General features: G+C 34.5%; 1 protein-coding gene across 1 annotated transcript in view; it reads left to right on the plus strand.

The window, feature by feature from the left end:
- LOC106458366 (GTP-binding protein Di-Ras2-like) overlaps positions 1 to 10,077 on the plus strand; it is a 56,659-nt gene extending 46,582 nt beyond the window's left edge. The window contains exon 2 of the mRNA XM_013917875.2: positions 8,909 to 10,077. Coding sequence (XP_013773329.1) covers positions 8,935 to 9,666 — 732 coding nt within the window. The 5' untranslated portion in view covers positions 8,909 to 8,934 and the 3' untranslated portion in view covers positions 9,667 to 10,077. The remainder of the gene's footprint in view (positions 1 to 8,908) is intronic.
- The last annotated feature ends 6,001 nt before the right edge of the window (positions 10,078 to 16,078 follow it).

Here is a 16,078-nt window from a genome sequence, read left to right on the forward strand (position 1 = left end):
CAAAACAACTTTTATGAAGTTTAAATTCGCAGGCCAGTGTTATCTTTGTAATGAAACAAGCCATTGGTTTTGAGGTTTGGTTGGAAGCTTGTGAACCTTTTTCAACACTTAAACTCCTCGTTGATGACTTTGTTATTGTTACCTGGAAATACGAACAGTCTTATCATAATGGCTTTTCATGTCATCTGTTTTTCTTTCGTAACACTATTTCTCATTTTGTGGATAAGGGCTTCTCTTGAGATTGGCTTTGATGTAGTTTTAGTATCGGTTACTATCCTAAACGCTATGGTGTGGAAGCTCACCACCTTCCTTGAAAGCCACTTTCTTTTAAATGTTGTGTTTTTGGCTCCACATCGTTTACCAATCTCTAACATACTAAGGCATTCCTTCAACAATAAGCCTTATCCGTAAATCATACACTGCCGAATTAACGAGAAGATGCTGTCAAAAAATAATGTATATATATATATATATATATATCAGAAACAAACATGTCGTTCTGGCGCCACAGCTTCCATTTGTGTTAGCGTAAGAAAGTCGTTCATAATAACCCTTTATAGTAATATGTTTGTTATGGTAAAATCTACAAGTATAAAACAAAATATAAATATAAAATTAGAAATAGTGAATATTAAGTGGAACGTAGGAGTTTTGTTAACTTTTTATCATTTAAATGGTCAGAATTATAACAGGTGGAGGATTACACGATCTACTTTTCGAAAAATTACATTAAATAACTTTTCTAAAGACGTATATACAGGATATTCCAAACGTTTGGCCCCATAAGGAAATAAGACTGTTCACATGATTTGTTAGAATGAAGACGTGGAAGGAGCTAGATTGAGCGCAATCAGTTACACTATATCATTCAGGGAGATAATTACAAAAATAATGGAATAAAACTGGAATATTTATTACGTCGGTTTGTTTGCTGAATTTCGCGAAAGGGTACATGACGACTAACTGCTCTAGTTGTCGCTGATTTTGAAGTGATACATTAGAGGGAAGCTAACTAAGCTAGTCCGTACCACCCACCGCCAACTCTTGGGTTACTCTTGTCAGGTTTTTCTTAATAATTCCCAAGCATAGATTTGCGCTAATTTTTTACTTATTTTCATAGGCTTTGACAGGGTTCGAATGCATTTCTGTGTCTTCGATCACAGGAGTCTTCCCGGCTTTCCTATTCGAATTCTACCTATCTTGACGTCATAATGATGTGGATGATGTTGTGTCACACACATAACATCATGCCTGATCTAGTCCTGGGAACTCCCTTTTTCGCAGGCTTTTATATATCAGAAAAAGTGCAGAAATTTATGAGCTATTTACGCCTATGATAGCGATTAAATACCAACTAAAATGGGAACGGGCAATCAAAAGAGGAAGTATTATAAGAGAAAAAGTGGAATTGGACTCGCGAAACTCATGAAATTCGGAGAAATCGAGTGTGACCGACAGACTAACCGACTGACACTTGGATTTTATATATATTGATATATCATTTCTTTCAAACACAAAATCAAATATGAAACAACGATTCTTTTTTATTTTATATATACAATACTGGAAGACTTAATTTAGAATAGCAACTAACAGCATTTGTAATAAAACTTGTGGACACGCCTTGAACATTATTGTATGAAGTGCTAAAAGGTAGCTCACCCTCTCCCCCCCTCACACACACACGGTGTGGCTCAGCGGTAAGTATGAGGAACTATCACGCTAAAAATGGGGTTTCAACTCCCAAGGTGGACATAGTTCAGATAGTCCATTGTATAGCTTTGTTTGTAATTAAGCACAAAGCTACACAATGGGCTATCTGTGCTCTGCCCACCACGGGTATCGAAACCCGGATTCTAGCGTTGTAAGCCCGCAGACATACCACTGTGCCACTGGGGGGCGTATAGCTTTGTGCATAACAACAAACAAACAGAGAGATAAATGTTTTTATTACAGGGAGGATTGATAATAAAAATAATTAAAATACGTTTAAGAAACCAATTAATAATTCTTTCTAGTCGTTGGTATTTGATTGGAAACATGCTGTTTTATTCTATATGATATCATAATGTTTTCAAGCAAACACAAACAAAACAGAAAAATACACGACACATCAGCAGTGACGTTTCTAGGATTCCTTATATGGGGGCATAAGGAAGCAAAACTTGAGTTTTGAAGGTAGAAAAGGCTAACACTTTCATATCAGTGGGAGTCACAAGACTATATCTCAGAGGGGCTGCTGTTTTGGGGGTGGGGGAAGAGCTGTCCAATGGGGATTCCCCCGCCACTAAAGTGGACACACCCCTGCACATAAGAAGATGCGATATAAGTACAAAAAATGTATTTCCTGTAAGTTGGAAGTGGAAGAAAGGACAGCTAATCTTAACTGACCTGAGGATACTGAAGTTTAAAAGAGGCTTCTGTTCTATATGTAACATCAGAATTAATCCGATATATGGAATTGTATTAAGTTGTTTCAGAACATTTTAAAATGATCATCCTCATGAGAATTATTCATCTTGCTGATCAATTGAGAGCTGATGCTTGCTCATACATTCTGTTAAGGTAATGTTAAAATACCTAGCAAATAAAACTACTGAAAAACTCTTGCTGTTATTGAATAACATAAAATAATTATTCGACTGTTTTATTGTAATAAGTTTGATGTTTGTAAATCTAAGTATAATTAGCTAAACCCCGTGTTTGTTCGCTAGTTTTAGATAGAAACTTTTAATCTTTTGTAATTGCATTTTGATAAAATATGAGATATTTATCTTCAGCCGGAAATTTCACAGAAACAATAATTGGGGAAAATTCTGGGAAATTTTCAAACATTACTGGCACACTTGTGAAAAGTCATACTTGTTTCCTTTGACAAGTTTATCTTAATTTCTTCATTAAGTTACAGCTAAATTTAGTAAGTTAAACGGGTGATTGGGGCAAACTTCCAATAACAGCGTTTTTTAACACTTGATATTACGAGTCGTTCTTTATAAGCGGACAGTTATTAGTCAGACTGATGAGCCTAATCACCGTTTAGAAATATTTCTTCGATCGGCGTGTCTCATTAATAACACTGCGTAGCGAAGAGCAGTAGTAGTATAAGCAGTGATTGATTAGTCCCAGAATGATCATCAGTGTACAAGTATTCCTGATGCATTACCCGTAATTCAAGTTTTCCACATTTGCTACCTGTCGGGATATTTCACCAACACCCATATGTATCCTATATCTTCGACTTATGATTCCGAAAGAAGGACTGAAGTATTCTCTAACTATTCCTTTATTACTTGATGTGCCAAAATAGTACATCATAACTGATCCGTAAAGCCCCCCCCCCTCCTCTCCCAATTGGCTCAGCGGTAACTCATAGAAGGCTTATAAGGTTAAAAATCGGATTTAGATAGCAGTGGTGGTCACAGCATAGATAGCCCATTGTATAGCTTTTGCTTAAAAACAAACCAACCAATCAACAAACAATCAACTGTAAAAACAACATTTGTAGACTGTTTTAATGATGTCACTGCAACAGTAGGTAAATTTTCACCATAGATGTAAGCTAATGAAGATTGAGAAAGGGAGTGTGTATATTGGAAAAGTTTTGGCGTTTTGAACTCTAAATCCCATTTGTACGCAGATATTATATCTTTAGTAAGTAGGTGTTGGATTTTTGTATTCAATAAAGGTTCGTAAGTAGGTTGTAATTGGTAATTTTTAAGCGGCTGAGTTAATAATCACCTGAATGCTTCACGAAGAAGAAAACTTGAAGTTCACATAATGAGTAAGTTAATTAGTACAATTATGTACATTCATTACGAATGAACCAAATTATTTCGACATATTGTAAATCAAATTGTATACTTGTAGTTTGTGGCAGGTTCCAGTGGTATTTTTTGTTTGTATAGGAGATGAAATTTTACTTTATTCTTGTTAGCAGAACGATTATAAAATCAATACAAAACTACGTGGGTAGAAACTGTTCTGACACGTGTACGTCGTGTGTATACTTCGTCACATCGAGTTAAAAATGATTTTCCAGAAAGGAAAAAAAACAACAAAAAAAAAACAGTGGTAAAACAAGATGGGTAAGAATTCAGGGAAAATACGCGTTAGTGTCTGTTTGTCTATGCGTTGCAAAAATTTCTTCACTTTTCTAAAATACGATCACCATGAAACTTTCAGGGGCTCTTGCTGATGTTTCACGAGCAACGGTGGTGTTAGCATGGTACTCCGAGGGAGGGACATCATCAGTAAAGGGCAACAGTAGGCGGAAGCGCATACTCCAGGATCGTGATGTCTATGCATTAATTCAAAGTGCAAAGCAAAACAGGCGAGCAACCGCAGATCAATTGACCTCAAAGTTCAACCTGGGGCGAGAGTGGCCAGTTTCATCAAAAATGGTCTTCCGAGAACTCCACAGAACGGAATACTATAGTCGTGTTGAAATGCATAAACCGCTCATCACATTTGGCAATGTACGATTGTGTATCCAGTGGTGTAAAGAGCACAGGCTATGGATTACAGAGCAGTGGAGAAATGTGACATCGTCAGATGAATCATCCAACCTAAAGAACACTACAGCCTTGAGTTGCTTGGTTCCAGCAATGAAAGGTTCTGGTGGTTCCGTAATGGCGTGGGGCGCATTTTCCTGTCATGGTTTGAGTGTACTCATACCCTTAGAAGGCAAGGTCGATGCCAATCGTTACTTAATGGCACTGAGTGATTATCTTCACCCCATGTTACAGCATTTCTGTTCTGCATTTTTGTCATGGCCATCTCGGCCACCAAATCTGAACCCAATCGAGCATGTATGGGATATTCTGGAACGACGCCTGACACTGCGTTTTCCACTTCCATCAACTAGGCTTGAGTTAATTGACTTTCTCGTGGAAGAGTTGTGTCACATTCTTCCTGCAGAATTCCAGACGCTGGAAGAATCTATGACAAGGCGCATACAGGCCGTACTGGCCGCAAGTGGTGGCCCAACACCCTATTAAGTGACTTTACATTGGCGTTTCCATTTTTTTGGCCACTATCTGTAGTAAATTCATAATTTTATTATTACATTTTAAATTTACTTTGATATGTATAAAAATTATACACATGTTTAATTTGGCACTAATGACGTTTATCAATTATTATTTTGTGTTTATTTCTATATTTTGAAATATGATTTATGTTAAAATAATTGTAAACAAATAAGTCATGTTAGACAAAAGAATTTGACGCAATGAAATTTGATAAAACGAATGAAAACGACTTGTAAACTTAATTGATAACTTTATCAGAAATTTTTGTTTGTTGGCCATAATTCTAGAAATAGAATTTTGATGATAGATCCAAGCATACATAAGAATTTAATCTGAGGCAATGTTTAACGTAATTTGTTATTATTTTATAGCACGTACAACTTTGGAAACCGAGTTATTTCACAATTGTCTGTGTTATAGCTTCTTTGTGCTTACATCAGATTCAGTAACTTACATTTCTACAGAAAGTTAATCGCATTGTGTAACAGCGAATTTCTTATGCTAATACAATAGGGTGTCGCCCCTGATGTGAGCAGTCGCGCCATTGGCGACATATTTAGCTCTTAAATATCTTGTGAATCATCTACCATTCGACGTGCAATACAGCCAGAGTAGACTTATGGCTCGATGGGGGTATCACAGCCCTTTTCGAAGAAGAACATTTGTATAGTAAGGTTGTTAAACGACGTGGTGCCAAGACCACACCCCAATTCAATCTGAAACAGCGCTTCATTCGCGAAATATAGGTTTTATATATATGAAGGTTATATTACGAATAAAAGTTCTCAAATTCAAAGAGCCGACACGATGAATCTGAGCACATCTCTTGGTACCATTAACAAGATGTAATAGACAAGGATTTGAAGTTAACGAAGGCCCACAAGCTTCCAACCACACTTCAAAATCAACGACTGTTTTCATAAGGGACGGCTGAAGAAACTGGAAGCATAGAAACTCACGTTTGCCAGATTTTCTGATGCTGTCTTAACGAACTTGTTGTGTCTTTGTTCTGCTTTAAAGTGTAACTCGTGAGTCGACGTTCCCGTACCGTACCGAGACTGTGTGAATTTTGTCTAAGATTGACCTCTCCTTCTTTCGTAGGTAGTTGTTACAATAACAGTTACAATGTCAGGCGATAATTCGTAATAATGATCATGAGGAAAGAAGTAGTTTTAAGGGCAGCATGGAATCTGGAACACCATTCTTTCAAAGTACAATTAACCGTCAGCAAAAGTCTCTATCTGAAAAATAGTTGTTCTCCCTAATATCAAAATATATCAGAAATTATTATGGTAACTCCATGCAAGAAATATCATAAGTGCTCTGTCCTACCAGTAAAAGTGCGTTATTTAGTCAGATAAAAAGTAGGAAAGTTTGTATATGTTTTAAAGTCAAAACAAAATTACATTCTGAATAGTCTGTAATCTTTTACAAATATAACCCTAAACATGTTTATAAATGTTGAAATGATAAATAAAAGAGTTGTGAGACTGTAAAATGGTCGAAACACTGAACAATTTTATGTTCATTAATTACTGTTAATCTGATATGCGTAAAACCTAGATTAATGTCTTAGTCATTCAGGTAAAGTGATTTGCCTCGAATATAAATTGTAAACAGTAAGTAAGCCTCAATATTTATGTACAAGAGAAAGAACTAAAATAATATTAGCTCACGGATACGGGAAATTGGTTACAAAAAATTATTATTTTCAGCGGATAATTTAATTAACTGAATTTCTATGAAGAAAATGTCCTTGAGAAATTAACACTGACATTAATTAACTCCTTGGCAATTAATGTATATTGGATGTATTTTACTTGTTCTCGGAGTATGGTCGCATTTTGGTTTTGTCGGTGTACACACCGATCGTCTCATCTTACTGGTTTGGTTTATTCTCTCAGTGAAACTACTGGTTACACATTATAGATTGATTTTAATAAACGATGAAGAAGAAAGTAATTTGATTATATGTGGTAGTAGTCATAATATAATAACTTCATTACACATTAATTTTCATCCTTTGGTAAACTCTGTACTTTGTTGTGGATGTTGATAGTTTTCATTGCCTTGACGTAAAACCTTTTAATTAAAACAAGTTCAACAGAAACTTTTGTTTAATCGAGTTTTCAGATTGAATCTTTCATTACAGACATGCTTCAACTACCTGTTGTAATTAACGCTGTAGATGTTGTTGGTTGATTTACGGAACTTAATTAGTGATTAAGCTTCTTTTAAAATTAGGCTATAGTTTAGTTATAAAAACTAATTTTGATTATTAGCGTTAAATATTGTTTATTAGGCTGTGACATAAATTTGTATTAGTTGAAGGACATTGTATATTGTTGAACTTGCATTGTTTTTAGCAGGAAATTATTGTCACACTACACATTTATTATTGTTTCAGCGCTTTATTACTTGTTCTATAGCTTTACGTTTCGAAGATTTCTTCGCGACGATCATACTATTGACTGAAACTTGTAATTAAAACAAAAACGTTGTCATTAATTGTTCAAATATACGATGATTATTTATATTTCATTAAAGTAAGGTCAATTAAAATAAAGATAGGTGTAAATAATTGAAGTTACTGTTGTAATATTGGGAGCTAATTTATACATGAAAAACATTACTTACCTGAGCTCAGGTTATTAAAAGTGAATGGGCAGTGATCCCTTTGCTTCTTCCTCCGCTTGCACCACAAGCCATTTAATAATTCCGGTCCTAACAAGAGGCGCATGAGAAGAGCAGTAGTTCTGATATACATTTGTGAGTTTAAGTTTTCGTCGCATTTATCTGTAGTTTCATTGTGAGCTGAAAACTGTTTAGTTCTGTTAATACATTTTGGTCATTCTTCAATAATCAACATTCATCCTCGTTTCTGTATTCGACAACTTCAAGAAGCAGCTGTTATCAACAAGAAATCCAAACTCTCCTTCCTTCGTCTTGTTTCCTGATCTCCAAAAACACAGTTTTTCCTGATGATATGAGACGTCCCATCATGTAGCCTAACATGAAACATCTATGTTTCTAATTAAAAACTCTACCCATGTTCGTCCAAAACTCTTTATCTTTGCATGTCATATAATCTTAATTACCTAAGTGGGTGAAGAGAAATAGAAGTTTCTGACCACTCCTGATTATCTTTGAGACCCTTTTGGATTCTGAAAGATATTTTAACCTACATAACTACCAATGGATCCGAGGGAGACATTCTGTAATGTTATTTCTCTATGTTGCCAAATAGCAAAGGTATTATGTACACAACGTAAACATTTGCCAGGTTGTATACGGCTTCTAGTAATGCTCGTTCTTTAGATTTTTTGATTACTTGACAAATACTGGGAGATAATGATAATTCTATTGACATTACGTCTTTCTCGCTGTATATTGTTAATCCTATCTGAAATATTATTATCCGATCTTCATTGTTATGTTTGTCATCATGTTGTTATACACGGTGACCTGAAGAATTGTTCAACGTCCTTTTAAAGCTAATATTGTTTGTGTATTTTCAATAGACCTAGTGACGACTCTAAGATAGGTTTAAAAGCTTGTCAACAAAGTTTTGAACACGGAGAATGCCTAATTTATACATGTTACTTGTAAAGTATTCCCTTGTATTTTAAGTGAGATATTTGAAGGTGCCAGTGAGCGAGCTGTTACTTGTAAAAAACAAAGACAAAAAGCAAAAGCATATTATATTTATTATATGTACAATTAATTCGTGTGCAGTTTGTTTCATGTACAGATTAAGCACTGATGTAAAAAAAAAATGTTTTAGTGTTATTTTCAAAATATCAATGTTATCCCCCTTCCCCAAGGAAGTGTTTTTTATTCACACTTGAGACTAATGTTTATCATCTTCTCTTATGTAGAGAACCTATTGGTGTAAGATCCAACAATGGGAGAGACTTCATCTTATCAAGTGCGGCTGGTGGTGCTGGGAGGGTCAGGAGTAGGAAAATCATCTGTCCTTAAGAGGTTTCTGTTCGACACCTATTGTGAGAAGCACTCTCCAACTGTGGAGGACATGCACTATCGGGAGTTCGATCTAGGCACCCTGACCCTGAAAGTGGACTTCCTGGACACTGCTGGCGACATGCAGTTTCCTGCCATGCGACGATTATCTATAGCCAACGCTCAGGCCTTTCTTCTTATATACAGCGTAGATAGTAAAGCGTCCTTTGAAACACTAAAGAAATGCTTTGAAGAGATTCGAGAACAGCGCACTGACTTCCAAGAAGTTCCCATTGTTGTTGTTGGAAACAAAATGGACGTGCCTAGCGATCGCCGGGAATTACTGAAGGAAGATGTGGCTGAGTGGGTTTTTTGTGAACTCCCTCGGCTTCGAGTTAAAGTCTTGGAATGTTCAGCAAAAGACAGCATGAACATCAAAGAGCTTTTTCGCTCTTTCCTCATTCTGGCTAAAATACCACTTCCGTCAGATTCATCGAGCTTGTACCGGCGCTCAAGTGCACATGCATCGAGTGGAAAAGCTAAAGGCGCCGAAGATGGGTCTCAAAAAAGTGAACCGCGCAGTCGCAGTCTGATCCGTCGTGTCAGCAAGAAAGTATCGAGAAAACGAGAGTGCGCTAACAGTGATAATGAAACAAACGACTGTATTCTCTCATGAGCATATAGCCATTAATTGTTTTTGAATCATTTTATATGTCGTCTCTCGAATGATTTATTCGTTATGTAATTTCTACTCTTCTGCTCGATCCCACTCTAGACCCGCGCGCCCCCTACTAACGGGAATACCTGATTCTGTTTTCTGGTGAACCAAAACTGGAACTATGTGAGGTACGGCGAAAAGACAACATACATATCAAAGATCAACCTGTATTATTAACGTCCATAAAGCTCTAATGGTTTACTTTGTCGTATTACGGAAATCACATATTGCATAAAAACAAATATCAATTTTTCACTTTGAATGCACTTTCAAATCAACCAAATTAGTTTTATTACTGACATTTTACTGTGTAAGAAGCTTAATAGATATATTTTCCCTCTTTTCTGACGAGAATTAAATTTCTTTTACACAAACTTTAAAATTTTCAAAAACAAAACAATGAGCTAATATCAACAAAACATTAGAACAAAAGATCTTAAAGTTTGATATACATTACCAACCAACGACTGGTTTTTATGATACATGTGAGTATTATAGTGTTGATGGTCTACATTTTTTTGGTCAGAATGTACTGTTTGTGATACATTTTCCAATAAATAAGATAATATGTAATATTAAACGCTTCTTCTCAATAAAGTTAATGTTTTGACTGGATTGTGAGTAACATTTTTTTATATGAACCATTTGGATTTTTCCATCTACATGTTTGAACTTTCTCTGATGTGACGGTCAATTCCTCTATTCGTTGGTAAAAGAGTAGTCCAAGAGTTGGCGGTGGGTGGTGATGACTAGCTAGCTGGCTTCCTTCTGGTCTTACACTACTAAATTAGAAACGGCTAGCGCAGATAGCCCTCGTGTAGCTTTGCGCGAAATTCAAAAACAAAAAAACAATCCAATCATTGTCTAAGACCGCCGAAATTTAAATCTTATATCCAAGACCTTTAAATCTAATACTCAGGACCTCTAAGGACTTTATATCTAAAACTTCTCAAATCTAAGCTTTATATCTAAGACTTTTAACACAAATATACAATATAAGCCAAAATCTCACAAACTTATATTTTATTTTGTAGACGTATAAAACTAGATTTTTAAACCTCAACAACTAAGGCCAAAATCTCTTAAACTTAGGTGATAGATTTAAAATTAACACTTCTAATAGTCATTTTTTATGTTCTTAATAACTCTGTGTCTCTGTTTTCGTAATAAAAACAACAACTCTGAAAACTCCTAAAAGTTATTTATTAAGTTATTTTTCACCCAATTATCTACGTGTAATAAGCCAAATTAAAGGAAATGGGTTCAGAAAGAGCTTGGGGTATTTAATTATTTAGCCTAGTTTATTAATTTCTAAACTTGTATGCATAACACTCCAGTCATGTTCTTTTCGCACTTATAATAGGACAACCTGAAAACAAAATTAACAAAGAGAAACATTTGTTTGTGGACTGTGAAACAAACATGAGATTAATGAATTTGCAGATTTTCTTTTTCAAATAATCAACTTGTGAATATATATATTTAATCTTTTATTCAGTAATATCATTCTGAACCGAGCTTTAGTAGGCTTTTTCTAAACTTGGATTTATTTACGTAATTTCAAACATAAATTTAGGTGTCTCATTCCAAATCTGGATCAATAATGTTATTCAAGTCTGCAACTGGCAATCTCAGTCCAGTCCTAGACTCACTAATATCTTTCAAATCAAGATTCAGTAATCTCATTCTACTCTCTGGAATTAAGTTTGCCATTTAAAATTTAGATTAAGCAATTATATTTTAACCTTGGAGATAGTTGTTACAAGTAAACCAAGAATTAGTAATATTAATCCATATTTTAATTCATTAGTCTCATTTCAAACCTAAAATAAGTAACTTCATTATATCTTAATCAGTAATCTAATTCTAAACCTGTTTTTTGTAATCTGAAGCCGAATCTAGATTTAGTAATTTCAATCCCTACCTTCAGAACAACAACAAATGATTGTTTACCAGAATATAGAAAATTTATTGTTTGAGCCAGACAGTGATTTCACTTCAAACTTTCTTTGTGTAATCTCAAGCCAAATTAAAATTAGATTTTAGTTCAAAAGTTACATTTTCTGAATTAAAATATTTTTTGTAGTTTCAGTTCAAAGTTTTAATTTAAAGTGTCGTTCTAGAATTACAATTAGAGACCTCAGAATAAAGACATAACTAAAAACTGCATTATAAAAGTTATAATTTGTTATATCAATTTAAAGTTAAGATTGATATTTGCAATATGCGTGGTATAATTATTTAAATTTCAATCACATTAATGTTTTTTGTGTGGATCATGTGAGATGAAGTACTTACAATAATGTTTCATATACCTTAGTTTGAAATAAGTAATTGAATTGAAGTTTTTTACTGCACATGCACAGTTATTTGAATTCGTATTTTCCCTACAATGTAATTATTTTTTTAAATCACAAAATACCAGTTACATTCCATTTGAGTGGACGGCTTTTTAAACGAATACTTCCCCCCCCCCCAGGTCTTCAGAATGAATTAAATGATATTCTGTATAAATGTGAGAGAGCGCAAGAAGTTTGATATCGAGACTGGCAGTTAAAATTCACATTAAGGCTAGTCAAAATATGAAATCTATACCTATCCGTAATAATGACTTATGTGCTTTATGTTAAAGTAGTTGTTTTTCGTTCACTTTCATCATTGCAAAATAGGCATAGCCAATAAACGAAGTCTAGCCTCTCAGAACACTATAAAATTTCAGAACAAGAAATATTATTGTTTGCCAAAACCCAGAAAATCCATTGTTTGAGCCATACAGTGAAGGAATGCTGACAACAAGGGGTAATATTATTTAAAGAGCCTTAGTTAATATTTAAAAAAATAGTAAACATAGTCTTATAAATTTATTTTCTTATTCAGGTTTTACTGTGCCAAACAGTTAATGAGACAAATATCTAATAGTGCCTGGAAAAAAAAAACACGTTTCATTTGCATTGTTCTAAAAATGTACGACTGTTTCAGAATTGTTTTGTATGTGCTACCTGTCCTGGACAGACGGAACCTAATTTCATCTTCAGATTTGATTATTTGTGGATTTATTGTTCTGGCGATCCCTTGACTTTTGGTTATTGTTTCTATATTACTGTGTGCCAGCGTTACCTACTGGTGTTGGGCAAAAATGTCTATGCAACTATAAACTGTCAGAACTGTTAAATTGTTTAAACACATAGACAAGTGGTATCCCACTTTATTGTACCCAACTCTACAGGAAGACTATGAACACGTTATCAGGCAGGATCTGTACACCAGACAGCCTGAACATGGTCGTGGAAGGTCACCTACACCAAGTAACGATCGCCATCTTTATAATATGGCTGTTATAGATCACCATAACTTTACGACAGCTACTGGAGTGACTACCTGTGACTAAGTGGAAAGGAATAGAATTCTTAAGTCCGGCTTATAATCGAGAGGACCAGCTGCAGTCCCCCGGGCGACTTTTACTTTTTGGCACCAAGATGTTGGCTTGGAGATTTGTTACAATCTCTAAAATTAGTAGCAAAACCTATGGATGCCTGTATTCTTTGCAAATAAGTCAAGTTTTCATGTCTTTACTAATGGTATGCCTGTTTGTACAGAGATCCAGAGGTGAATGCAACATTGTTGTACATGACTGTTGCAGTAGCAATTCAGGTATGGCGTGTGGATACACCAGAGTGAGCAGAAGTATTGATTTTATTATAGTTTCGAGGGTCGTATTTAGTGCTCCACAAATAATTGACGTGGTTTTTGAACCACTATTGCAATCGGACTAAATATCGTATTGATGTAGGATATTGTTGATGTCATACTTCTAGAACTGTGATAGATCTATATTGAATATTAAACCATGCAGGTCATGGATTAACCTTGCAATAAATCCTGAGATAATTCTCAAACAGTAATTCGTTTTAACTCACCATTATGATACGTTTTTAGGGAGGATTGTGGAAAATTTTGCTTATCCCGATTAGATTGAGGTTACATTGTTCAACACACATTACATGTGCTACGGATCTTGAAGCCAACACTTAGTGTTTGTGTGTTCCATAAATAAGGTATGTTATATTATTTCTTTCATTAATTGTATTGGTTAAAATATTGAATACGTTTAAGCTCATTACTTTAAATTTCATTTTTTATTATTGTACTTTTATTATACAGATTATTTAAGATTATTAGCTTTATATATATATATATATATTATATTCAGACATATTCATTTTGTTAGTCCCAAACTCTGACCACTTTAAATTTTTGGATACTCACGTTCCACGGATTATAACAAGTGACATATTGTCAATGAAACCGCTTCATAATCAGCGTCCATAAAATATACTTTAATTGCCGCTCTGTTGATTGTTTGAAGAACAATTGACTATAAAATATTGTCCTTTAACTTTTTACAGTAGTTTCTGGTACGGTTTAAAGTCAGTTGGTTTACTAATAGTGAGTCTGAAACTACTGTTTATAGATGTTCCATCGCATGTATTTTTGCATCAACAAAATCTTTTTACATTATTTACGTAAACCGGGAATAATTTCGATGTAGTACATCTAAAAAAAATTGATTAAAACTCGACTAATTGGTACTAAATGACAGTGTTAAATGCTATGATTTTTATACTTAATGTATTTAAAAAATTCAGATAAATATATTAATAAATGCATTGATGTTTCTGTTCCAAACTTAATCTTTGAAGTAAGTGTGGCACTATCTATATACGTTCGTAATAACATCAAATCGGGAAACCGAATACTTTCAAATGTTTAAGAAATGTACAAAAGGAAGAAGTATTTGATAAGTCGCTCATGTATTTTAGCACAATTCATGAACCATGATCTTTATATTTAATGAAAAGATTGAAGCGAGGAGAAAGCGAAGTGTTCACCCTCACTACCAACGTAAAAACTAATAAAAATACGTTTTATTACCGGAAGCTTGTGCTAGCTCGCATTTCATGTCCGGAAGTTTGCTGGTGCAGGTTTTATTTTTCAATCTAACTTCTTTGGAAATCAGAATCTTTATTTTTATGAAACTATGTGATAAAAACATAAAATATCGTTTCTTGGTGATATAAACATGAAAGACAGTTTCAGTTTTATAGAAATATGAGAGACCGTTTCTGGGTGATAAAAAATATGGTAGACCGTTTCTGTTTTATAAAAGTTTCTATCTTCAAACTAGTTGAATTTCAATTAGAAATATACTGGATTTCCAAGATAACATCTAACCAAACATTTTGGGTAATTATCTATTTTCGAGAAATATTACATTTAATATTAACACTGAAACATTTTAATACACTGCACAATGATTCGGTCGTTGACGGAAGATGCATTATTTTTGTGACGTTCTACATGAATCTTGAAGCTGGGGCGAAATATTTTATTACTGCACACCAGAACAAAAATGATTCATCTGTTTCTTTGTTTCAGAGCAAAGTCATATTGGGCTATCTGCTGTGTCCATCGCAGATAATCGAATCCTGTATTTTGCATTACAAGTCCATAGACTCACCGCTGTCCCATAGGCGAGACAGGATAATATGAATTGGTTACAGTGATTTATTTTGATGGAAAGAAAAATGTCAAGTCTGAAAAATAAAGGTTTCCTTTTAAAAGTGATTTGACTTTGATCATTTTGTTGTACACATTGGATTTTTATCGATGTTGTTATATCACGGCCATTTCGAAATAAATCCTACTCAGTCGTGTAAAACTGGTTGGACACAACTTTTAAACATACCCTGTCACTTATAAAACTAGTCATTTTAAAGTGCTGTCTCATATTCTATGAAGTATTATTGATCACGTCTTAGTTGCTGTCTTTTTGTTATATTACATGCATAAATATGCTTTATTTGGACTCAAGATACCAACTGTCGAGTTATAACTGACCTCGAAGTAAGTAATCATTAATGTTACCACGGTAAATGATGTGTCTGAAATTCCTTGGAAAAGGTAGCAACTGTAATGGTAAATGTTGTGTCTAGACTTCCTTGGAAGAAGGTGGCAACTGTAATGGTAAATGTTGTGTCTAGACTTCCTTGGAAGAAGGTGGCAACTGTAAAGGTAAATTCCAAGGAAGTCTAGACACAACATTTACCATTACAGTTGCCACCTTCTTCCAAGGAAGTCTAGACACAACAACAGTTGCCACCTTCGACACAACATTTACCATTTTCGACTCCCATGGAAGAAGGTGGCAACTATAATGGTAAAAGTTGTGTCTGGACTTCCTTGGAAGAAGGTGGCAACTGTAATGGTAAATGTTGTGTCTAGACTTCCTTGGAAGAAGGTGGCAACTGTAGTGGTAAATGTTGTGTCTGGACTTCCTTGGAAGAAGGTGGCAACTGTAATGGTAAATGTT

Source organism: Limulus polyphemus, unplaced genomic scaffold, assembly GCF_000517525.1.
Source record: "Limulus polyphemus unplaced genomic scaffold, Limulus_polyphemus-2.1.2 Scaffold452, whole genome shotgun sequence".
NCBI classification, from domain to species: domain Eukaryota; kingdom Metazoa; phylum Arthropoda; class Merostomata; order Xiphosura; family Limulidae; genus Limulus; species Limulus polyphemus.